The sequence below is a fragment of the Rhinopithecus roxellana genome, chromosome 3, assembly GCF_007565055.1.
Source record: "Rhinopithecus roxellana isolate Shanxi Qingling chromosome 3, ASM756505v1, whole genome shotgun sequence".
NCBI lineage: Eukaryota > Metazoa > Chordata > Mammalia > Primates > Cercopithecidae > Rhinopithecus > Rhinopithecus roxellana.
This window is the reverse complement of record NC_044551.1, coordinates 40,761,489-40,786,567: the sequence shown is the minus strand read 5'-3', so window position 1 is coordinate 40,786,567 and position 25,079 is coordinate 40,761,489. Positions and strand designations below refer to the sequence as shown.

Sequence of the window (25,079 nt, the reverse complement as noted above, 5' to 3'; positions counted from 1 at the left end):
CCCATCTGAATCTGACCTGGCTGAGCTCCTTGAAGACAGAGCCCTGCCTTATTTATTTTCAGTCCTTAGAGAGAGGCTCAGGGAATGTGAGAAGGTAGAGGGAGGGAGGGAGGAAGGGAGAAAAGAAGGCAGGCAGGAAGGAGACAGAAGAAGAAAGGCAGGAGAGAAAAAAGGAAGGAAGAAAAGGATAAGTCAAGCAAAGATATTGAGGAGCAGTTCATTCATCCATCCATCTATCTATCCATCCATTCATTCATCTGGCAAATATCTACTGAGTTCCTGTCAGGCACCATTCTTGGCACTAAGGATTTAACAGTTAACAAGCGGAAGCTACCAGCAGCTGACCCTCAATATTTCCAGGTGACTTTGGTGCGTGCATATGTGAGTGTGTGTGTACACGTGGGTGCAAGCCCTCTGTCTGCAAAGGCCTGTTGCCAGGGCACCTGTCTTCCCTAGGGTCTGGTGCTTTTAGCATCTGGCTCCAGCTCCTATTGCAGCCCGAAATAAGGCTGTGACCCATGGCAAGGCAGGAATGATTCTCATCAGCTGAAGCCAGAGCTGGCTGCAGGGGACACCCTGCTCGCTGCCTACTGACTGCTGACCGCTGACTGCCTACAGGGACACCACGCAACTCTCAGCTTCCCGACAGAGGTGTTAATCTTGGGGGTCTAAGATTCCCTCCTGCCCACTGTGGTCCCACCCTCTCAGGTACCAGCATCCTAGGGGAGCTTGGGGAACTCGGGGGAGTGGGCAGAGAAGATGAGCCAATCCCCAGAGCTCCTTCTCCAGGAGAGGAAGGGCCCTGCAGTAGATCTAGGGAATTTGGAACCCCATGAAAGCCTAGATCCTGGTTTGGGAGGAGAGGAACTCTAAGCTCTAGGTTACCCTGCATTAAATGGGAAGGGTGTGGCTAGGATTAAAGGTGGGGAATAGGTAATGGCTCTGCTCAGGACTTTGGGATTTTTACGCAGTAGAGGGAAGCAGCTTCTCTGTCTGTAAAATGAGAGACCCTTCCCAGCGTCTGTGAATTTCTGTAAAGGGAGTGTTTATCAAGAAACAGATCTGTGGACTGTAGAATCCTAAATGGTCATGATCGAGGCATTCTCAGTCATCCCATGACCCTCACCCCAAATGCATGTAGACACACTCATGTTTACATACAGTTTTAGGGGGTTTGTGAACACCCTAAAGCCCATCCATGTGTCTCCGTGATTTAGCCTAGCCCCCTAATGTTACAGAAGGGGGAACTGAGGTGCAGAGCTGCAGAGCTACTTGTTTGCAGTTACAGAGAAAGTCAGGGACACCCACTAGACTCCAGTTGCACAATGAGTGCCCACAGACCGAGGGCCTCTTGTGGGTGTTGGGGATACAGATGAAGGCAGATTGTTTTCCAAAGGAAGGAGTATAGAAAAACCCGGAGGCAAAGGAGAAGGGTACCAGGCTAGGTGGTCAGTCAAGGGGCTCAAGGGCTCTGCCTCTTCTCCAGAGAGCAAGTTAAGGGCTCTGGACCTCATTTTATTTGCAGATATCTTCCAAGATTCCTTGAAAGTGCCACTGAGATACAAATCGCGGGATGGAACAGGAGGGAGAGAAGGGGTGAGGGAGAAGAGAACACCACAGAAGTTAGCCCAGTAATGGGGAGATGGGGAAGATGGGGGATGGTTCTCTCTGCTTGGTTGGACCAGCCTGTGCCCTCAAGCCTCAGGGCCAAGGGCCAGGGATGAGAGGGGCACACCAGCCTCACAGACCCCATTGTAGCCGCAGCCTAGCCCATGCTCCCTCTCCCCTAACTTAAACCTCCAACCTCTTTCAGTCTTGGAATAGGACTCTCCTGGGTCAACAGATGACAGTAGTGCCTGAGACCTTTGCCTGCCCCACCCGGATGCCCCTGGCACCTACTCTCCCTCTGATCAGGATGCCTGAGCTGGGAAAGCCCCTAGAAACCACCCCTGAAGAGACAGTGCTTCCCTAGCAACGTGAAAATAGATTTGTGCAAACTTGAGCACCTCCCTCTCGTTCCCTGGGCCTCAGTCTCCTCTGCACGGAGACCCTGAAAGCCCTTCCAGCTCAGATATCCCTTGCTTGTGATTTTGGGCTGGTCTAAAGCTGTTCAGGACCGGGACAGGGTGAACCAGGGACTGAAAGGAGGTCTGGGGAGAAATGGAGGCAGACTGGTCCATTTATGGGGGTCTCTCCTCCACAGGATGATCCCCAAGGAGCAGAAGGGGCCAGTGATGGCTGCCATGGGGAACTTCACTGAACCAGGTAAGGTGATTCTAGCCTCATGCCTTCCTCAGACTCCATCTTTTCCTTGCTCCCAGGCTGCACTCACCCTGGCCTGCTGGCCCCAGGCCTGGGCAGACAGGTGTGACCTCCAGGCCAGCCCTGAGGGAGTGCCTGTGGAATGTGCCGCCTTGCTGGGACGCTTCCTGAGGCACCGGGAGGGGTCTTGCCCATCTGTCCACAGACCCAGGAGCTGAGGCTGAGTGTCCCAGGCTGGGCGTTGGCTCTAAAATGACCCTGGCCCTGGCTTTATCTAAGGCCTCACCTCAGCCCCAAATTAAGCTCTGAAGACCCCGGTCCCAGTTCCAGCTCTACCTGTGGCTGCAAGCTCTGCACATACTTGCCCTTGCTTATTGCTCCTTGAGGTTCACCGAGGCCTCTGGATGGCCCAGGATGGCTGGGCCCCATGGCTCAGACAGGGAAGTGGAGAGAATGGAACAGGGTGGGAATAGCAGCCTGCCCGTTTGGATACAAAACTTTTTACTTAAAAGCTGATTTATCCAATGAGTAAATCATTTTTATCATTTCATTTAAAAAGTTTAAATTCATTTTTACCAGTTTTATAAGACTTCTTCAGGAACTCTTGATACAATTTTGGAATCTGTGTATTTGGTCTACTTTACAGGATTTGGTCTACTTTCAGGTATTTTAAAAATTAATTTAGGGGCTGGACACAGAGGCTGATGCCTGTAATCCCAGCACTTTGGGAGGCTGAGGTGGAAGGATTGCTTGAGCCCAGGAGTTTGAGACCAGCCTGGGCAACATGGTGAGACTCTATCTCACACACACACAAAAAATTAGCCAGGCATGGTGGCACATGCCTGTGGTCCCAGCTGCTTAGGAGGCTGACACAGGAGGATCGTTTGAGCCTAGGAGTTGGAGGCTATAGTGAGCTATGGTTGTGCTACTGCACTCCAGTCTGGGTGACAGAGTAAGACTCTGTCTCTAAAAAAAAAAAAAAAAAAAAAAATCAACTAAGTCAGAGCTCTCTAGCTTTATTGTGAATCATAATGATTTGACGTTGGTTAGGCATACAGATGCCCAGCATCTACTCCTGAGGATTCTGACTCAGGGGACCTGAGGCAGGACTTGTGCATTTGCCTTCAGCGTGCTAAGGAGTCAATCATATTTCGTGACTTTATATGTGGCATCCTTTTAACCTATTTTGTGTGTTCTTGCCTCCTCTTGTTGATGTCCAGTTTCTTCTCCCACCCTGATTTTGTAGCTAAAATATGCACATTCTATGCGTATTGACGCTCTAACTAGAAGGGTCAGGCAATGCATTCTCTTTTCTCTTGGGGAGTTAATTACAGACCCCCAAATATGGAGACACATCATTGATGCAAGATTTGAAATATAGAACTTGTTGAGTATTGCTAAGGTACGGACTAAAGACAATTTTGAAATAAAAGAAAAGTACGAAGAAAAAATAAATCTTACAATCTCACCACCTAAAGACAGCCACTGTAAAGTAAAAGTTATAAAAATGTTTACCATCATTGCATGTTTACTAGGTGGCAGATACTTTGCTAAGAGAAAAGTATCCTTTATGCTTTGTGTCATTTCATCCCCAGCACAACTCTGTAAGTTAGATATTATCCTCATTTTGGGAATGAGAATATTGAGGCTGGGAAGAGCAGGTGGTCACATCCGGTAGGTGGTAGAGCTGCAATTTGACTCCAGGTCTCTTTGTCTCCAGAGCTATTTCCTTATTATATGGTTACAATGATAATACATCACTTTTTAAAAAAATATCCATTTGCCATTGACTTGGCATACTTTAAAAAAATTTGTTTAATTCAGACAAAACAGACATGAACGGCTTTGAAAGTGAAAGTGCATCATAATGGAACTGTCTGGAGATAACCACTGTTAACATATTTATGTAGATTCTTCTTCTGTTCATATATGAATGTCTTTATATAAACATACATACACATGGGCTAAATATTATATGCTATGTTCTTCGGCTTTTTTTTTTTTTTTTTTCATTTAGCAGCATTCCATCCTAGTATGATTTATCTCATACCTTCCTTCCCCGTGCTTACCATCATTCCGCTGTTTGCACACGCCATGTGTATTTAAACATCCACTGATGGTGGTCATGAGGGTTGTCTGGGGTGAGATCCTTCAGGGCAGAACCAGAGGAGCCTTGTCCAAGTGACTTATTGAGAGAGTGCTCTCGGGAGAGAAGGAGGAATGCAGCCTAGGGTGGGGTATTGCTGAGCGAGCATGTGGGCTCAGCGGCTGTCCAGGTTCAGTGTGAGCCTGTGGGGAGCTCTCGAGCATGAACTCCTCCATAAAATTCATCCCACCTGAGGCAAGGGCGCTGTGGCAGCATCCATTCCACTGGCAGTTCTTTGTAGAAGGTGGCAGTTTGAACTATTAGCTGCTAATAAGGGGCATCTGGGCAGCATCCACCAGAAGACTGAGTCCCGGTTTTCACAATTTTAAACCCCACTGCAATAAACATTCTTATACATATATCTTTGGACATATTTATTCAACTTTTTCCCTGAGAATAAATTCCTAGAAATAGAATTACTCAAATAGGTTTTATCTTTTTTTATTTTTTATTAGAGACAAGATCTTGCTATATTGCCCAGGCTGGTCTCGAACTCCTGGGCCCAAGCAATCCACCCACCTTGGCCTCCGCAAGTGCTAGGATTATAGTTGTGAGCCACTGCAGCTGCTCTTTTTTTTTTTTTAATTGAGTTCGGCTGGGGGAGGTGGCTCACGCCTGTAATCCCAGCACTTTGGGAGATGGAGGCAAGCAGATCACCTGAGACTGGGAGCTTGAGACCAGCCTGACCAACGTGGAGAAACCCTATCTCTATTAAAAATACAAAATTAGCCAGGTGTGGTGGCACATGCCTGTAATCCCAGCTACTCGGGAGGCTGAGGCAGGAGAATCCCTTGAACCTGGGGGGCGGAGGTTGCAGTGAGCCGAGATGGCGCCATTGCACTCCAGCCTGGGCAACAAGAACGAAACTCCATCTTAAAAAAAAAAAAAAAAAAAAAAAAAGAACAATATTGAACTCAGCTCATCTGTACAGTATTTGAGAATATGATGCTGAGGGTGCTTTATTATGTATTTAGGTATAACTATTCTTTCGTATTTTTAAGTAGGCAGTACACTTTCTCATTAAAAACAGTAACAACAAAACAGTGTAAACAATTTCTAACCCTCCTCCTTTATATGTCCCATGGTCACTGCTATGGTGACGTCTCCTTGTAGATGTTTGCTATGGTGACATGTCTCCTTGGCATGTCTCCTTGCAGATTTTTCAATGCATGCAAAAACACATACTTATTTTTTAATATATAAATGGGGGCCCGGCGTGGTGTCTCACACCTGTAATCCCAACACTTTGGGAGGCCGAGGCAGGCAGATCACTTGAGGTCAGGAGTTGGGCACCAGCCTAGCCAACATGGTGAAACCCCATCTCTACTAAAAATACAAAAATTAGCCAGGCATGGTGGCTCATACCCGTAGTCCCAGTTACTTGGGAGTTTGAGGCAGGAGAATCACCAGAACCCAGGAGGCAGAGGTTGCAGCGAGCCGAGATTGCACCACTGCACTCCAGCCTGGGCAACAGAGCAAGACTCTGTCTCAAAAAAAAAAAAAAAAAAAAAATATATATATATATATATATATATATACACACACACACACACACACACATATAATATTTATATAATATATAATACAAATGGGATCTTAAAATACCTATTCTTCTGAATCTTACTTTCCCTGCAATTGGAGGGGAATTAATTTAATTTATACTGGATTTCTTTTTTTATTGAGACAGAGTATTGCTCTGTCGCCCAGACTGGAGCACAGTGACATGATCTCAGCTCATTGCAACCTTCACCTCCAGCTTCAAGCGATTCTTGTGCCTCAGCCTCCCAAGTAGCTGAATTACAGGCACACAGCCACCATGCCCAGCTAATTTTTGTATTTTTCGTAGAGACGGGGTTTTGCCATGTTGGCCAGGTTGGTCTCGAACTCCTGACCTCAAGTGATCCACCCGCCTCCGCCTCCCAAAGTGCTGGGATTACAGGTGTGAGTGACTGCGCCCAGCCTATAAGTGGGTTTCTTTCTGTTCTTTTTTTTTTTTTGAGATGGAGTCTGGCTCTGTCGCCCAGGCTGGAGTGCAGTGGCCGGATCTCAGCTCACTGCAAGCTCCGCCTCCCAGGTTCACACCATTCTCCCGCCTCAGCCTCCTGAGTAGCTGGGACTACAGGCGCCCGCCACCTCGCCCGGCTAGTTTTTTGTATATTTTTTTGTAGAGACGGGGTTTCACCGTGTTAGCCAGGATGGTCTCGATCTCCTGACCTAGTGATCCGCCCATCTCGGCCTCCCAAAGTGCTGGGGTTACAGGCGTGAGCCACCGCGCCCGGCTTGTTCTTAGCACATAGAAAGTGCCCTTTATGTCTTTGTTGAAAGAATGAAAAAAAGAAATCAGTGTCCTTTTTAGACAGCTATTCAGGATTCCATTGACTGGCATGAATCACAGCACCCAAGTGACCCCAGTGCTGCCCGGTAGCCATGTCCATCTCCCTAGTTCATTCACTCTCTCATGCTACTCTCTTAATGACTTTGGCACCACCTCTCCTCAAACCTTCAATACCTCCTTGCACAACTTCATTATCAGCTAAAGACCTTGTTTCTTATTCCACTGAGAAAAATAGAGTAACCAGAAGAGAACATCTGCAAGCATCCTCTGCCACATCTGTCTACTTGCTTGCATCTACGCCCGTGTTTGTGGTTTTCCTTTCTGATATGGTGGATGAACTTTCCTCACACCTGCCTGGTGCCAACTCCTCTGGCTGGGCTCTGGAAATGCAGCTCTCCTGTCACTCCTGCTCAAGGACATTCCTGCAGCAATTCTCCCCTCTCTCTACTGCATTGTTCAAATGTTCCCATCAGTTAACACACATGCTTTTATTCTCCCTCTTTACAAACAAACAACAAACAAACAAACCCCTCTTGATCCCACAGCTGTCTGTAGCCAAGATCCTTTAAAGCCCAACTCTTCCAAGCAGTTGCCTATATTTTTCTTACCAATCCTCTCTTTCTCTCTTTTTGACATTTTATTAGTCAATTTCCAAACACACATACAAGTAGGGAGTACATGGTCCCTCCTTCATTCCTAAATTTCAAAGCTAATACCAAAAAGCATGTTATTTCACCCCGCAAATACTTCAGAATACATCAAAATAGTAAAAGGATGTTTCCTTACATGTCACAAAGATATTAGCACACTGAACAAAATTAGCACTAATGATTTAATACCATTTAATAAGCGGTCTGTATTCAACCTTCTTCAGTTTTCTGGTTTGTTTTCATCAGCATCCAAACAAGGGCCACAGTTTTTATTTGGTTGCTATGGCTTCTAAATCTGTAATCTGAAGCAAGCCCTCTGCCCCTTTTTTCCATGCCACTCACTTGTTTGAAAAACCAGGCCCGTTGTCCTGTAGAATGTCCTGCGTCCTGGATTTGCCTTACCGTTTCCTCATGGTGTGGTTAAACTTGTTCCTCTGTCCATTTTCTCTTGAACCCTCTCCAGTTAGGCTTTCACACCCAAACACTCCATAGAAACTGCTTTGGTGAAAATTACCAATGACCTTGTGTTACTAAATATAATAGTCGATTTTCAGCTCTCATCTTCCTTGACACATCAGCAGCATTTGGCTTTGTTAGTCTCTCTATCATATCTGAAATGCTTTCTTCATTTATTTCCAGGATGCCATCCTCTTTAGTTTCGTCCTATGTTGTGGGCTGCTCCTGCCCAGGCTCCTGGCTTAGTTCATCCTCACCGCCTCACTGTAAATGTTGGAGGCCCCAGGCTCCGTCTCTGGTCCTCTTTACCTATTCTCATTTCTTTGTGATCTCATCCAGCCTCCCAGCTTAAAGTACCATTTATGGAGCTGGAATATGAACATATGTGTATCCGATTTTAGAGATGGACCAGGCAGGCCATGCTGCCCACACAGGGCTCTCACCTGCCAAGGTCCTCACCATTCTCTCCCCTCTGTCCTGCAAAAGGCTTCCTTTGTTGGCCAAATGTGAAAGTTTGCATTTGGCTAGTGGGAAAAGCACAAACTGCTAAGAACAGTCATCACCCTGAAAATCCTCTAAATAGCTATAAAGAGTAGTTCCAACTATGAGGAAAGAAATAAATGTAATGTTCTTCATTGAAAAACAACAACAAATACCAGTAAATACCAGTAAAAGCTCATGATGCTCAAAATTTCACCTTCAGGTCAGTTTTCTCCAGATTCACACATCTATCTCCCTCCTCAGCACCACCTCTTAGATGCCTACAAGTCTCCTCAAATTTAATATGCCCAGTTTTGGAGATAATTAGCAGAGTTTGGATATGGACTAGATATTAGGTAAAACAAAAATTTGTTCACTTGGAAAGCTGGAGATCTTTAAGTGATAAAAACAAGTTACAGGCTGGGCGCGGTGGCTCACGCCTGTAATCCCAGCACTTAGGGAGGCCAAGGCGGGCGGATCACGAGGTCAGGAGTTTGAGACCAGCCTGGTCAACATGGTGAAACCCCATCTCTACTAAAAATACAAAAGTTAGCCAGGAGTGGTGGTGCGTGCCTGTAATCCAGCTACTTCAGGAGGCTAAGGCAGGAGAACTGCTTGAACCCGGGAGGCAGATGTTGCAGTGAGTTGAGATTGTGCCATTGCACTCTAGCCTGGGCAACAGAGCGAGACTCCATCTCAAAAAACAAAACAAAAAAAGGTTACAAAACATGTATGCTATGATTTTGTTTTGGTTAAAACCTTGTACGAATATAGTCATTGAAAAAGATATAGCCGGGCGCGGTGGCTCAAGCCTGTAATCCCAGCACTTTGGGAGGCTGAGACGGGCGGATCACGAGGTCAGGAGTTCGAGACCATCCTGGCTAACACGGTGAAACCCCGTCTCTACTAAAAAATACAAAAAGCTAGCCGGGCGAGGTGGCGGGTGCCTGTAGTCCCAGCTACTCGGAAGGCTGAGGCAGGAGAATGGCGTAAACCCGGGAGGCGGAGCTTGCAGTGAGCTGAGATCCGGCCACTGCACTCCAGCCTGGGCGACAGAGCGAGACTCCGTCTCAAAAAAAAAAAAAAAAAAAAAAAGAAAAAGATATGACAGGACATACACCAAGGTGTTAATAGTGGCAGTCTCTGGCGATAGATAATGGTATTTTTCTCTTTTTTGTCTGATATCTGTATTTTCGAACTTTCCTCAGGGCCCATATAGTCTTTTGTTGTTGTTGTTGTTGTTGTTGATGGAGAATCACTCTGTTACCCAGGCTGGAGAGCAGCAGTGCAATCTCAGCTCACTGCAACCTCCATCTCCTGGGTTCAAGTGACTCTCCTGCCTCAGCCTCTGGAGTGGCTGGGATTACAGGCACGTGCCACCCATGCCCAGCTAACTTTTCTACGTTTAGTAGAGGTGGGATTTTGCCATGTTGGGCAGGCTGGTCTCGAATCCTTGACCTCAGGTGATGCGCCTGCCTCGGCTTCCCAAAGTGCTGGGATTACAGGCATGAGCCACGGCGCCCGGCCCATATATGCTTTTTTATAATAATAAAAGGTTATTTTAAAGTTAAAAGAACACATGTCTAAAACTGAACTCCTGATCTTTCCCAGAACTTTCTCCTCCCTTTGCCTTCCCCATCTCAGTGAGCTGCTGCTCTATCCTTCTAGTGGCTCAGGCCAGAAGCCCTGCGGTCATCCTCAACCCCTCTCTCGATTATTGACCATACCCATGGCTTACCTTTAAAACATAGCTAGAATCTGACCATTGCTCACTACCTCCACCATTATGGGCAAAGACCTGCGTGGGGAATTCATGCAATAAATACAAGTGGCCAAAGAACTTCTGAAACAGTGCTAAACTTCACTGAGCAACAAACACATGCAAATTAAACTCTAAGGTGTCATTTTTTGCCCATCAGGTGGGCAAAGATTCCAAAGAATCATGACACCTGGTGTCAGCAAGCTTGGGGAGAAACGGGCATTCTTACACACAGCCTGCCATGCTGAGGAGGTGCCTTGAGAGGTGGGGTCTGGAGTGTATGGGGGATACACTCTGGCCTTTCCTGGCAGTCCCTACGCTGGACCTGGGCAAGAAGCTGAGCGTGCCCCAGGACCTGATGATGGAGGAGCTGTCACTACGCAACAACAGAGGGTCCCTCCTCTTCCAGAAAAGGCAGCGCCGTGTGCAGAAGTTCACTTTTGAGTTAGCAGCCAGCCAGCGGGCGGTGAGTAAGCCACCATTGTGTTCATGGGGAAACTGAGGACGACAGAGAGCCAGTGGTTAGCCTAAAACCAAACGGTAAGCCAGGCTGAAGACTGTGATGTTCCCATCAGATTAAGCTCCTGCCTTTCTGTGTGATCCTTGAAAAGTGTTATTTTTTTTAGGCATTTCACCCTGGCTACAGAACAAAGTGAACAAAGTAGATTGGGGGGTTGAGGATAAGCCGTTGAGTGAAGGGACTCTGGCTCCTACAAAAAAAAAGAAAAAAAAAAAGCGAAGACAGGCATGCATTCCAGGCTAAACTTGCAGCAGGCAGGATCTAGTTTAGACTTGGGCCTGATCTAAGATGGAAAATGTAGAATGCCTTTTTTTCTTCTTCCCACTGGAGGAAGGAAAGGCCATGGAATAACCTGCTGGTGGAGAAGAAAGGCAAGAATGGTTCTTCCCTTGGCTTCAGAAAGGCAGCAGGCAGTTCCAGATACTTCTAAGGAAGCCAGGGCTATTCCATCCACCCTCCACTTAATTTCTGGGCCAGACAGGAGGCAACTGAGAGGGAGTGATGTGGCAGAAAAATAAAGATGGCAAAACACCCGCCCTTGCTATGTGCCTAAGTCAGTGCTAGCTAAGCACTTTGCAGGTATCTCATTTAATGCTCATAGATTCTTCTGAGGAAGAGAATATTCTACAGAGAAGGACATTGAGGCTCAGGGAAATTAAGTATCTTGCCCAGACTCAGCATTACAATAGCAATTAACATATATCGAGTATTTCTGGGTTTAGCGCTGTAAACTAGTAACTCATCCCTGTTCCCCGATGATGGGCGTTAGGATTCTCGCCTTTCCCCCGCTTTTTTTTTTTTTTTTTGGTGGAGGGAAAACCCTGGTCCCCTGCCCCGCTGAGCCTCTCTGCGGTTTATTCTACCCCCTCGCTCCCAGATGCTGGCCGGAAGCGCCAAGAGGAAGGTGACTGGAACAGCGGAGTCGGGGACGGTGAGCGTGGAGGGGAGCTCCCTGGAAGGGAAGCTGGGGGAAGGGGAAGGCGGCTGGGGGCGGGAGGTCGTCGGTGGCCTCTGAGAGCCCGCCCCTGTGCCCAGGTTGCCAATGCCAATGGCCCCGAGGGGCAGAACTACCGCTCGGAGCTCCACATCTTCCGGGCCTCACCCGGGGCCTCACTCGGGGGTCCCGAGGGCGCCCACTCTGCAGCCGCCCCAGCTGGGTGCGTCCCCAGTCCCAGCGCCCTGGCGCCAGGTGAGTGGCCTCCTCGGGTCCCAGGACCAGGGCTTGGGGGCCTGAAGCATGGGTGTGCTTCCCCTGGGGCAGGAAGAGCACCCAGAAAGCTAGTCCGCCCCCTTCCCCAACACACACGCCGCTGCGCCCCATGTCACACAGCAAGTCAGCCAAGGCCAAGACTGCAACCCGCGCCTCGAACTCGTGGCTTCCTCACTGCAGTCCTCCGAGTTTCCTGGGACGGGAAGGGGTCTCCTGTGCTGGAGCAACTGTGGCGTCCTATTCCCCCACTCCTCTCCCCTTACTCGGATCTTCCCTCCTCCAACCGCGTCCGCGGAATGGGGATGGGGCGAAGTCGGGGTGGGGGCTGAGGGTGGAAGAACCGAGGCGCCCCCTTCCCGTCCGCTCCTAGGCTATGCGGAGCCGCTGAAGGGCGTCCCGCCGGAGAAGTTCAACCACACCGCCATCCCCAAGGGCTACCGCTGCCCCTGGCAGGAGTTCGTCAGCTACCGGGACTACCAGAGCGATGGTCGAAGTCACACCCCCAGCCCCAACGACTACCGAAATTTCAACAAGTAAGGCGGGGCGGGCAGCCCGGGGACAGACCGGGAGGGGTGGGAAGCCAGTCACAGCCACAGCGGGAGCCTGCGTTTCCTGAGCACTTTCTGCAGGCCAGGCTCTGTCCCCAGCGCTTTCTACTCTTTGACTGAGCTCTGGCTGGAACAGTGCCTCCGCACCTAGTAGGTGCTCAGTAAACGTGGGAGAAATGAAGAGTGAAGGTGCCGCACATCTTGGATCCTCTCCAGGGCATGGTGGGCGGGTGCTATGAGTTTTCCTGTTCTGCAGATGAAGAGGCTGCGGCTCAGGAATATGAACAACCCGGCCAAAGTCACAAAACAGGGAAGCACCGGCAGGGCTGGGGTTCTGGTCTGGGTTTGTCCGACTCCAGAGACCAGTGCCTTGCTCCCCATGGCTGCTGTGTGCTACCTCTTTGATGAACATCTAGGTTTGTGATCTTCTCTGAGGAGTCCCCAGATTTCAGCAGTTTGAGGCCAGCTCAGCTTTTCCTTTCACCAATGGCCTAGAAGAGGCCAACAAGGTAGCTCTGAGGATGCTGCGAAGTGGAGAGTGGCAGTGAAACATTGGACGCCAGAGTGAGGGCCACACAGCAGTGGCCTGTATTGCTTTAGAGCATGGGGCCTCCACGTGGACTTAAATGCAGACCCCAGGCCTGCCCGTATGACCTTGGGCCAGTGACTTAACCTCTCTGAGCCTCCATTGCCCCACCTGTAAAATGAGGGGTTTATAGTACCTACTTCATAAGGTTGCTGTGGGGATGACATGAGAAGCCATAGGTAAAGTTTCTGGCAAGTAAGAAACTTTCAACAAACAATAACTATTATTATTATTATTATTATCATTATTATTTGAGACGGAGTCTTGCACTGTTGGCTGGGCTGGAGTGCAATGGCACAATCTCGGCTCACTGCAACCTCCTCTTCCTGGGTTCAAGGGATTCTCCTGCCTCAGCCTCGGCTTTTTTTTTTTTTTTTTTTTTTTTGAGATGGAGTCTCCCTCTGTCGCCCAGGCTGGAGTGCAGTGGCCAGATCTCGGCTCACTGTAAGCTCCACCTCCCAGGTTCACGCCATTCTCCTGCCTCAGCCTCCTGAGTAGCTGGGACTACAGGGGCCCGCCACCACACCTGGCTAATTTTTTTGTATTTTTAATAGAGACAGGGTTTCACCGTGTTAGCCAGGATGGTCTCAATCTCCTGACCTCGTGATCCTCCTGCCTCAGCCTCCCAAAGTGCTGGGATTACAGGTGTGAGCCACTGCGCCCCACCAATTTTTTGTATTTTTAGTAGAGACAGGGGTTTCACTATGTTGGCCAGGCTGGTCTCGAACTCCTGAACTCGTGATTCACCCGCCTCGGCCTCCCAAAGTGCTGGGATTACAGGCATGAGCCACTGCCCCTGGCCTATTATGATTATTATTTACAGCTGAGATGAGGTTTGGACAGGGGAGAGCTTAAAAGGGATACATTTACCATCCTGCACTGGAGGCCTGAAAACAAACCGTAGGAATCAAGACAGAAGTTTGGCACTGGAGGAAGGCCTTGGGCTGAGGGGTGCATGTTAACTGCATTGGCTTCCTCGGTCTGGTGCTATTTCTGAATATGCTCCTCTGGTTTGGATTGCATTTAGTGAGGAAAAGGGGAGTCCACAGAGAGGACGCCACGGTCCTGCTATTCTGGCATTTGCTCAGACCACACGTGGAGACTGTGTCTGTCTAAGACAGACGGGTGGGTGCCGGAGCCTAGCTAGGCCTGGAAAATCAGAACTTAGGAGGAAAGGCTGAAGGAACTGGGGGTGATCCGCCTTGAGAAGAGACAGCTCTGGAGGGATGTGACTGCCCTCAAATATCTGAATAGGCAGAGAGGGTCCTGATGGGAAGAATTGGGCCTAGCAGGCGCTGTGTGAGTCACAAGCCATTAACAGACATTCTGGAGTTCCCCGCCAGGCAGGACTGCCCTGTCTCCTCCTGGGCCCTCAGACCCTGCCTGCCCAGCCATTTGAAACCTGCAGCAGACATTCAGTCCTGGCAGGCAGCTTCCAGGCTGGGCCACTCAGGTTGCATCTCCCACTGATCTCATGCCTCAAGTATGACAGCAAGGCACATTCCCACTAGCAGGAAGAGGGTCTTAGGGAGCCCTGCACCCAGACCTCTTCTGAGGGAGAAAGAGCAACTGAGGCATAGAGAAGAGAAACAGCAGTTTGGGTGGCCAAGATGTGCTCAGCTTCCAGGGCCCTGGGCTCCCGGTCAAGGGCCTGACTGTGGGCCTTGCATGGCTTGGACACCACCCAGCCTGTTCCTGTGAGGCCTGGCTGTTGCCACCAAAACTGGGGTGGTCCAGGCAGAAATGCTTTCCTGGCTGGGACCCAGGCCCTGGCCCGAGGTTTGTCTTTCCACCCCAGAGGCAAGCACTATCCTCTTCCCACTGGTCCCAGGCTGCTGGAAAAACAACGCAAGCAATGATTTTTATTTTTCTTAAAATTAACAAACAGTATTAAGGCCAGGTGTGGTGGCTCATGCCTGTAATCCCACTTTGGGAGGCCAAGGCAGGCAGATCACTTGAGGTCAGAAGTTCAAGACCAGCCTGGCCAACATGGTGAAACCTTGTTTCTACTAAAAATACAAAAATTAGCTGGGCTTGTTGGCACACACTTAAAATCCCAGCTACTCAGGAGGCTGAGGTGGGAGAATCGCTTGAACCTGGGAGGCGGAGGTTGCAGTGTGCCGAGATCGTTCTACTACACTCTAGCCTGAGTGACAGAGCAAGACCCTGTCTCAAAACAAAACAAAACAAAACAGTACTATTAAAATCACATACATAGGTTCTCTTTTAAAAAATGTTAGGCAAATAAATGTAGAGCCCCTTTGCTCACCATCCTTCAATCCCAGTTGCCTTCCCAAAGGTAACATGGTTGTCAGGCTGGCCTGTATGGGCTCAGAACATTTTGTGTGGGCAACGGCATGCCTGTAGGGGGAATGATGTTTGTGTGTGTGTGTGTGTGTGTGTGTGTGTGTGTGTGTGTGTGTTTTAATACTTTGCGTTTAATTCTATTAACTTGCTTTTCTTACTCAACATTATGCTTTCGAAATCTACCATACTAATACGTAGAGCTCTAGTTCCTTTTAAGCTGCTGTCTAGTTTTCTTTTTCTTTTTTTTTTTTTTTTTTTGGCGGGGTGGGGCAGAGTTTCACTTTTGTGGCCCAGGCAATGGCACAATGTCAGCTCACTGTAACCTCTGCCTCTCAGGTTCAAGCTATTCTCCTGCCTCAGCCTCCCAAGTAGCTGGGATTACAGTCACCCACCACCATGCCCAGCTAATTTTTGTGTTTTTACTAGAGATGGGGTTTCACCATGTGGGCCAGGCCCGGTCTCGAACTCCTGACCTCAGGTGATCGGCCCGCCTCGACGTCCCAAATTGTTGGGATTACAGGCGTAAGCCATTGTGCCCAGCCTGCTGTATAGTTTTCTATCGTGTGAACATGCTCTGTCTTGCCCATTTCTCTACCAGTGGGCATATGGGTGGTTTCTGATTTGTCACTAATGTGCTGCTGAGGTCTACATCCCAGTGCCTACGCGCCTGTGCTTCCCTAAGCCATATGCTCGGAGGTGGAGATGCGGGGTGACATAGCTCACACATTTCAGGTTACAAAGATCCTGCCACATTGCCTTCTGCGGTGGCAGCACTGGCTTACCCTCTAACCAGCAGCACGCTGTGAAACTTTTCCCCGCCACCTCACCAACTTTGCCCCATTATCAAATGATTTCATTGTGCCAGTGTCCTGGAGGAGAAATGTCATGTCTGTTGTAATCTGCATTTTCCCCCTGATTTTCAGTGCTCTTTCTAATGCTCTCTTCTCTCTCTAGTTTTGGGCCTTTTGTCCTAAGGGGAGCTTACTGAAGGGGAGTCTAGAGTCTTGCCTAGGACAAATCAATTCTGACTCTATCAGCTTCATTTCTATTGCTAAGCAACGAGCCACCCACGTAGGCACAGACTTGGAAATGGGCAAAGTTGAAAAAACCTCTTAAGAGGTACAGAATCACTGGGCGCGATTCTGCAGGCATAATTGCTTATGCCTGCAATCCCAGCACTTTGGGAGGCCAAGGTGGGTGGATCATGAGGTCAGGAGTTCGAGACTAGCTTGGCCAACATGGTGAAACCCCATCTCTACTAAAAATATAAAAATTAGCCAGGTGTGGTGGCACACACCCGTAATCCCAGCTACTCAGGAGGCTGAGGCAGGAGAATTGCTTGAACCTGGGAGGCAGAGGTTGCAGTGAGCCGAGATCACACTACTGCACTCCAACCTGGGTGACAGAGCAAGACTCCATCTCAAAAAAAAAAAAAAAAAAGATGTACAGAATCTTGCTGTATAGAAGGGAAAACTGAGGCTCAGAGAGCAGCAGGGAGGGGCCCATACATGGTGACCCACATGTCAGTATACTGCTGTCCCTGTTCCACACAGCCCACCTCTCCTGCTGCTCTCTTTCTCCAGGACCCCGGTGCCATTTGGAGGACCCCTCGTGGGGGGCACTTTTCCCAGGCCAGGCACCCCCTTCATCCCGGAGCCCCTCAGTGGCTTGGAACTCCTCCGCCTCAGACCCAGCTTCAACAGAGTGGCCCAGGGCTGGGTCCGTAACCTCCCAGAGTCCGAGGAGCTGTAGCCCAAGCCTGCATCTTCAGTTCCCCAGTCTTGGGGGCCTGGTAACATCCGGAACCAAGACTTGCGGACAGCACTTCACAGTTTAAGAAGGGCCTTCACACACAAAACCTGATTGCAAATGGCCTCAGAGGTCACAAAGTTCAGTAGTCCCAAAACATGGGTGTGCTTCAAAATTACCTGGGGATGTTGTTCTGAATACAGATGACTGGACTATCCCAGACTTGCAGCATCAGAGTCTCCTAAGTCGAGGAATCTGTATTACTAATAGCAACCAGGGCCGGGTGTGGTGGCTCATGCCTGTAATCCCAGCACTTTGGGAGGCCAAGGTGGGAGGATCACCTGAGGTCAGGAGCTTGAGACCAGCCTAGCCAAAATAGTGGAACCCCGTCTTTACTAAAAATACAAAAATTAGCCAGACATGGTGGTGCATGCCTGTAATCCCAGCTACTTAGGAGGCTGAAACAGGAGAATCACTTGAACTGGGAGGCAGAGGTTGCAGTGAGCTGAGATTGCGCCACTACACCCCAGCCTGGACAACAGAGTGAGACTCCTTCTAAAAAACAAAATAATAAAATAAAATAAATAGCAATCAGTACTCCAGGTGATTCCAGCATAAATTTTCCATGGTTTGTGTCATTAGGAGTCCACATCCACACCTCTGCTCTTCCCTGTTCCTGCAGTGTACACTCCCCCAGTGACAGGGTGCTGCTCACTGGCACCCCATCTTCCTGTGAATAACTCAAATAATTAGAAAATGTTCCTTTTACTGAGAGGCAGTTGGTCTTCATCTATTCATGCTCTAAACACTTCCTAAGCACTGACTGTGTGCTAGACACTGTGCCAGGCCCGGGCCTCGAGGAGGAAAAGACAGTAGGGAAGACAGATTTATAGAGCATGAAATCATCATAATTTTCCCTAAAGCATGCTTATTGACAATTGAGGAACAAAGTGTTGTGGGGCAGAGGAAGGAGTCCCTCACCCTAGGTGTGGGATGGGATTCCAGAAGCTTCCTGGAGGATCTGAGTGGGACCTTGGAGGAGGTGTGAGAGTCCATGAAGAGAAGGGGGTGTGAGGGGGAGGGTATTCCTGGAAAGTGGACCAGCATGTGCAAAAATGTGGAACTGAGCACGGGTGCAGGGTGTTCTGCAGAAGGGAGAGGACTGTGCTAGAGGAGCCGGTGAGGGCCAGTGTGGGGTGGACCTCACTAAGGAAAAGGGGAAGGTTTTAGGGATGGGTCTTGCTGGGTGCTGTGTGGGGCGTATATTGGAGAAGGATAATGCCGGAAGCCAGGAAGCCTGCAAGGGATGAGGCCATGGGAATGGAGAGAAGGGGCCGCCTGCTGGGCACCTTACAGGACAGGTGCAAAGTGGGATGCTTATTAAGATTCCTTCTTTCCACTGTCCATTTTGAGCAGGCTGCTTAAAGTGGTGGTGGTGATGATGATGATGGCAGCTTTATATTGAGTGCCTCAGTGCTTGGGCTGGTGGTAGGTTCTCTACATATCTTATTTCTAATTCTCACAACAACACTGAGAGCAAGATATTGTTGTCCCCATTTTACAGATGTGGATATTTAGGCTCAAAAGGAGGAAGTGACTTGTCCAGGGACAGAGACCAAATGGAAATCTGATTCCAGTGGATGTCTGTTTTCTCTGCACTGGGTGGTCAATGCCCACTCGCTCTGAAATCATCTGATTGTGGTGCCCTGCCTTGGAGTTTGGAAGTTGAGTGCAGGCTTTGGAGTCAGACTGGCTGGACTGGGTTCTAACTCTGCCACTGCTAGCCGGGTGAACTTGAGCAAATCATTTCACATCTCTGAGCCTCTATTTCTCCATCTGTAAGATGAGGACAAGTATAAAACCTCCTTTATGGGTTTGTTGTGAACACAGTGCAGGACACATTTATAAGAGCTCAGTCAATGGTAGGTTTCATGCAACTGCTGTTCTAGGCTGGAAAAGTTGTTTGTGCACTAGATGCAGCATGAGAAGCTGGCTGCTAACATGTCACTGGGGGTCAGTAAAGATGAAGCCTGAAGGAAAGCCTCTCATTGCTGTAGAGCTCTCCCTGCCTTTCTCTCTGGGAGCAATGTGGAAGGTCAGGAGTCCAGCCCATTCCCAGGGTGCATGGGATAATGATTGTATTTTCCTTTTGCTCTGGAGTTTCACTCCCTTTCTGGGTCCCAAGGGCCCAATGGCCTGACTTTTAGAATTGCTTGCAATTGGTGTTTTCTCTTGAATTTGGGGGCTGCCATTGAAAGCCAGGTTTCCATGTGCTGAGGAGCAGCCATTCAAGAGTCTGAAAAGTAGACAAAAGGACTCCAATTGCCTTGGGTTGGTTCTGCTGTGCTCTGGAAGGTAACTGTAGCCACCGGGTACGAAAAGGAGCCTGGTGGGGAGACCACTGCACCCAAAACAAATCCTTTCTTCTTCTGAGAGTGTGACTTTTTCTGGTGTTGTAAAAAAAAAAAAAAAAAAAAAAAAAAAAGAATGCTCATTGTAAAAATAAAATAATAATAAGAAGAAGCAAGGAGTAAAATGTGAAAGTGTCTGCCCACATAGCCCTCCCATGCACATATGTACCCCTTCCTACCTTCCTGTCTCTGCCATTCCTACACACCAGAGGTAACCACTGATGACAGTTTGCTCCTTCTAGAATTGTGGAATTATTTGAATGGATAAATATGTGCATGTGTATATAGATGCACACCCACATAGGCATGTCTTTGTTTTAATGGAATCATACTATATGGATTGTTCTGTATCATGCTGCTTTATTTAAGAAGTAAAATTTGGATCCTGAAAAAGCAAATCACTCACCTTTCATGTAATTTGAGATTACATGAAATAAATCATAAGAAATCCTTCATATAGGCTGGGCGTAGTGGCTCACACCTGTAATCCCAGCAGTCTGAGGGGCCGAGGTGGGCAGATCACTTGAGGTCAGGAGTTCGAGACCATCCTGGCCAACATGGTGAAACCCCATCTCTACTAAAAATACAAAAATTAGCCAGGCATGGATTATGTGCCTGTAATCCCAGCTACTTGGGAGGCTAAGGCATGAGAATCGCTTGAACCCAGGAGGCGGAGGTTGCAGTAAGCTGAGATTGTACCACTGCACTCAGCCTGAGTGACAGAGCAGGACTCCATCTCAAAAGAAAAAAAGAAAACGAAAGAAATCCTTCATATAAAATTCTATATTTTTGCCTGTTTTTGTTCTTTCCATAAATTAAATCATACAGTGATATGGAAATGAAAAGGACTAAGAATAGCCAAAACGCAGAGAAACGTGGCATTAGACATAGCAACAATGAACTATAGTTTCATGCAACGATGTGAATGCATCTCAGAAACATAACGGTAAGCAAAGGAAGGCAAATGTTTCCTGATGGAAGAAAAGATTTAATATAAAAGTCAGAATAGTGGTAACTTTCAGAGTGGGGAGGGGGTTGTGAATGTGAAGGGCCCCATCAAATGCTTCTAGGGTAGCTGGAAAAATTCTGTTTCTAGACCTGGGTGATTGTTACGTCGATGTTCACTTTACAATATTTAAGTTAGTTGTACACCTGTGTGTTTCACACTTTTCTGCACATGTACATATTTTATCAAAATAATCCCTCCTTTTAAAATCGGAATGAACAGGTCAATAGGACATGAGACATACCTGAAGAGAGGGTTAGTGAGCTAAAAGTGCCCATAATGCATCTCAGAGAGTTAAAGAGATGGAAAATATGAGAGAGAAGTTAAAAGATATGGAGAATAAAATGACAATGCCCAACACTACTAATGTCGACACTTTCCGGCAATAATGGAAAAATGTCTTCAAGGAGTGAGAGCACAATACATTGATTTTCAGACAAATAAATATTAAGAGAGTTTTCTACTGATCCCTGAAAAAATGACAAAGAACATACTTCAGGAAGGACCCAGAAAGAAATTATAGAATCTAAGCAGCACTAGTGAGCAGAGAAATGGTAAGCACGTGACTAAGTCCTAAAACACGATCAATCCACTAGATGACAGGAAGGATGAAAAAGAAACACAAGCACATAAAATAAAGTGGTATAATTACTTTCAAACATATCAGTTATCACAGTAACTAATATTTGCATTTAGACAGGACTCACCAGTTTAAAGACTTGTGGATTGGGCCGGGTGTGGTGGTTCATGCCTGTAATCCCAGCACTTTGGGAGGCCGAGGTGGGCGGATCATGAGGTCAGGAGATCGAGGCCATCCTGGCTAACATGGTGAAACCCCCGTCTCTACTAAAAATACAAAAAATTAGCCGGGCGTGGTGGTGGGCACCTGTAGTCCCAGCTACTCGGGAGGCTGAGGCAGGAGAACAGCATGAATCCGGGAGGCGGAGCTTGCAGTGAGCTGAGATCCAGCCACTTCACTCCAGCCTGGGTGACAGAGCAAGACTCCGTCTTAAAAAAAAAAAAAAAAAGACTTGTGGATTGGACGAAGATAATTTCAGTTCTGTGCTGTTCATAAGCAGCGCCCCTAAAATATGTGGCACAGAAATAAAATAAAGAAATTGGGCCGGGCGCGGTGGCTCAAGCCTGTAATCCCAGCACTTTGGGAGGCCGAGACGGGCGGATCACGAGGTCAGGAGATCGAGACCATCCTGGCTAATACGGTGAAACCCTGTCTCTAATAGAAAATACAAAAAACTAGCCGGGCGACGAGGCGGGCGCCTGTAGTCCCAGCTACTCGGGAGGCTGAGACAGGAGAATGGCGTGAACCCGGGAGGCGGAGCTTGCAGTGAGCTGAGATCCGGCCACTGCACTCCAGCCTGGGCGGCAGAGCAAGACTCCGTCTCAAAAAAAAAAAAAAAGAAAAAAGAAATTGTCTGACACGGTGGCTCATGCCTGTAATCCCAGAGGCGGGAGGATCACTTGAGGTCAGGAGTTTGAGGTTGCAGTGAGCTATTATCATGCCATTGCACTCCAGACTGAGCAAAAGAGACCCTGTCTCAAAAAAAGAAAGAAAAAGAGAAAAAGAAATACTATCCAAAAGAAATGTGTTTTAGACAGGCGTGGTGGCTCACGCCTATAATCCCAGCACTTTGGGAGCCCAAGGCGGGCGGATCACGAGGTCAGGAGATCGAGACCATCCTGGCTAACACGGTGAAACCCCATCTCTACTAAAAATACAAAAATATTAGCCGGGCGTGGTGGGGGGCGCCTGCAGTCCCAGCTACATGGGAGGCTGAGGCAGGAGAATCGCTTAGGAGGTGGAAGTTGCAGTGAGCCGAGATCGTGCCACTGCACACCAGCCTGGGTGACAGAGCAAGACTCCGTCTTAAAAAAAAAAAAAAAGAAAAGAAAGAAATGTGTTTTAGCCACATTAACATCAGACAAAGTAGACTTGATGGCAAAAAGCATTATTGTGATAAAGCAGATCTTCACGTAAGAATAAACCCATAGTCACAGTGGAAGATTTAACACATTTCTTTCAATTATCGATGGGTTATCAGACAAATAATTAGTAAGGATATAGAAGATATGAACAATAAAATGAAAAAGTAGCATCCTGTACCACCAGATTAGAGAATACTCATTCTAACTACATACACTTTAAAAAACCAAATATACAAAATGCAAAACTTTTGTGTAACAAAGAATACTATCAAGAGAGTGAAAAGAGAACCCACAGAATAGGAGATTATAGCTCAAAGAATAAATATCAATGAAACTGTAGGGATATAAATTAATAATTTAATAAATAAAAATCAAACAAGTGAGAAAGAAGGGATAAAACTTCCTTTTTCTTTGTCGAAGACTTTCACATAATGTATGTAGATACTTTCCCCTTTAAGAGGTGGAGGTTAATTCCCATCCTATTGATTATAGACTGAACTTATCAACTTGCTTCCAAAGAACAGAGCATAGGAAGAGAAAAATTATGACTTCCCAAAGGAGAAACCTGGAAGACACTCCCTTAACGAAGTAATCAAGGTTAACATCATCAGGGATACTCAGATTTCTGATATGAAGTGATGAGAAGGGCACTTCCTCTTGTGATATTGTTCCTCAAATCCTTAACCCCAGTCTAATCATGTGATAACATCAGAAAAACCCAGTTGAGCAACATTCTATGAAAACACTTGACTGGTACTTTTAAAACCTACCACAGCATGAAAAACAAGGCAAGACCAATCAACTGTCACAGATTAGAGAAGACTGGGAGACATTACAACTAAGTGTCATGTGGAAGCCTAGACTGAATTCTGAAACAGAAAAAAGGACAGAAAAAAAAGGTGAAATCCAAATAAAGACTTAATTGAGTTAATAGCATGGTACCTATGTTAATTTCTTAAGTTTTTTTTGTTCGTTTTTTTTTTTAATTTTTTGTTTTGAGACAGTGTCTCACTACTCTGTCACCCACGCTGGAGTGCAGGGGCTCAATCTCAGCTCACTGCAACCTCCAGCTCCTAGGCTCAAGTGATTCTCCCACTTCAGCCTTCTGAGTTGCTAGAACTACAGGTGTATGCCACCACACCTGGCTAATTTTTGTATTTTTTGTAGAGCTGGGGTTTCACCATGTTACTCAGGCTGGTCTTGGACTCCTGAGCTCAAGCAATCCATCTACCTTGGCTTCCCAAAGTGCTGGGATTATAGGCATGAGCCACCACGCCTGGCCAATTTTTTAGTTTTGAAAAACATACTAGGCTGGGCATGGCGGCTCACACCTGTAATCCCACCACTTTGGGAAGCTAAGGCAGGCAGATCAACCTGAAGTCAGGAGTTCAAGACCAGCCTGGCCAACATGATGAAAATACAAAAATTAGCCAGGTGTGGTGGTAGGCGCCTGTAATCCCAGCTACTCAGGAGGCCGGGGCAGGAGAATCACTTGAACCCAGGAGGTGGAGGTTGCAGGGAGCTGAGATCGTGCCACTGTTTTCTAGCCTGGGTGACAGAGCCAGATTCTATCTAAAAAAAAAAAAAAGAGGCTGGGTGTGGTGGCTCACGCCTACAATCCCAGCACGTTGGGAGGCCAAGTGGGTGGATCACAAGGTCTAGAGTTTGAGACCAGCCTGGCCAACATGGTGAAACCCTGTCTCTACCAAAAATATACAAACATTAGCTGGGCATGGTGGCGTGCACCTGTAATCCCAGATACTCAAGAAGCTGAGGCAGGAGAATTGCTTGAACCCAGGAGACGGAGGTTGCAGTGAGCCAAGTTTGTGCCACTGCACTCCAGCCTGGTCAACAGAGCAAGACTTTGTCTCAAAAAAAAAGAAACATACTATGGCTATGTAAGGTGTTAACATGATGAGGCAAAGCTGGATGAAAAGTACACAAGAACTGTCTTTGGAACTTTTCTGTCTATCTGAAGTTATTCCAAAATAACAAGCTGTGAAACTAAAGACAAACAAATCCCACAGAGAAAACACCAGGACGTGATCACTTCACCAGAGAATTGTATCAAACATTTAAGGAAAAAAAAAAAAGAAAAAAAAAAAGAGCATTGTTACACAAATGCTTTCAAAATATAAAGGAAGAGACAATATTTTCCAAACAAATTTTATAATGCCAGAAGAAACCTGACAGAAATGTTACAGAAAAGGCCACTATTCCTCATTAATACAGACACAAAACCCAAGATATACATGTGCGTTCATATATGTGTATACAAACACATATTTATAAATATATCTGTATATATAATTTATAAATAACTATATGTAATATATCATGACTAGGTTAGGTTTACCCCAGGAATGAAATCTTGGTTTATTTGAAAATCAATCAATGAATTCACATTAACATAGTAAATGAGAAAACTGTATGGTGCAGGAAAAGCATTGATGAAATTCAACACCAATTTATGGTGAAAATTCTTTAAAAATTAAGAAGGCAACTCCCTCAGTCTGATCAAAATTAGCTCCAAAAAATCTCCAGCTAATAAACCTAATGGGGAAATACTGCATGCATTTCCCACCAGTTTGAGAATAGGATAAAAGTGTCTTCTCTTACCACTTCTATTTAATGTAGTACTCATGGTCCTCACCAGTTCAGTTAGGCAAGAAAAAGAAATAGGCATAAAGATTGGAAATAAATGAGATGG

The 25,079-nt window shown here is 47.2% G+C and overlaps 1 protein-coding gene across 3 annotated transcripts; it reads left to right on the top strand.

The window, feature by feature from the left end:
* The first annotated feature begins 171 nt into the window (after positions 1 to 171).
* MYOZ3 (myozenin 3) lies at positions 172 to 23,259 on the top strand. 3 transcript variants are annotated; one of them, XM_010373661.2, is made up of 7 exons: positions 172 to 369; positions 2,204 to 2,265; positions 10,400 to 10,554; positions 11,486 to 11,539; positions 11,644 to 11,797; positions 12,189 to 12,351; positions 16,843 to 19,529. In XM_010373661.2, the coding sequence occupies exons 2-7, from the start codon at positions 2,205 to 2,207 to the stop codon at positions 17,009 to 17,011; spliced, it is 756 nt and encodes a 251-aa protein (XP_010371963.1). In that variant the 5' UTR covers positions 172 to 369; position 2,204; the 3' UTR covers positions 17,012 to 19,529. The 3 variants fall into 3 exon arrangements, with proteins under 3 accessions (XP_010371963.1, XP_030782571.1, XP_010371961.1); XM_030926711.1 differs by lacking the exons at positions 172 to 369; positions 16,843 to 19,529 and adding exons at positions 470 to 708; positions 23,145 to 23,259; XM_010373659.2 differs by lacking the exon at positions 172 to 369 and adding an exon at positions 474 to 708.
* Positions 23,260 to 25,079: the final 1,820 nt, after the last annotated feature.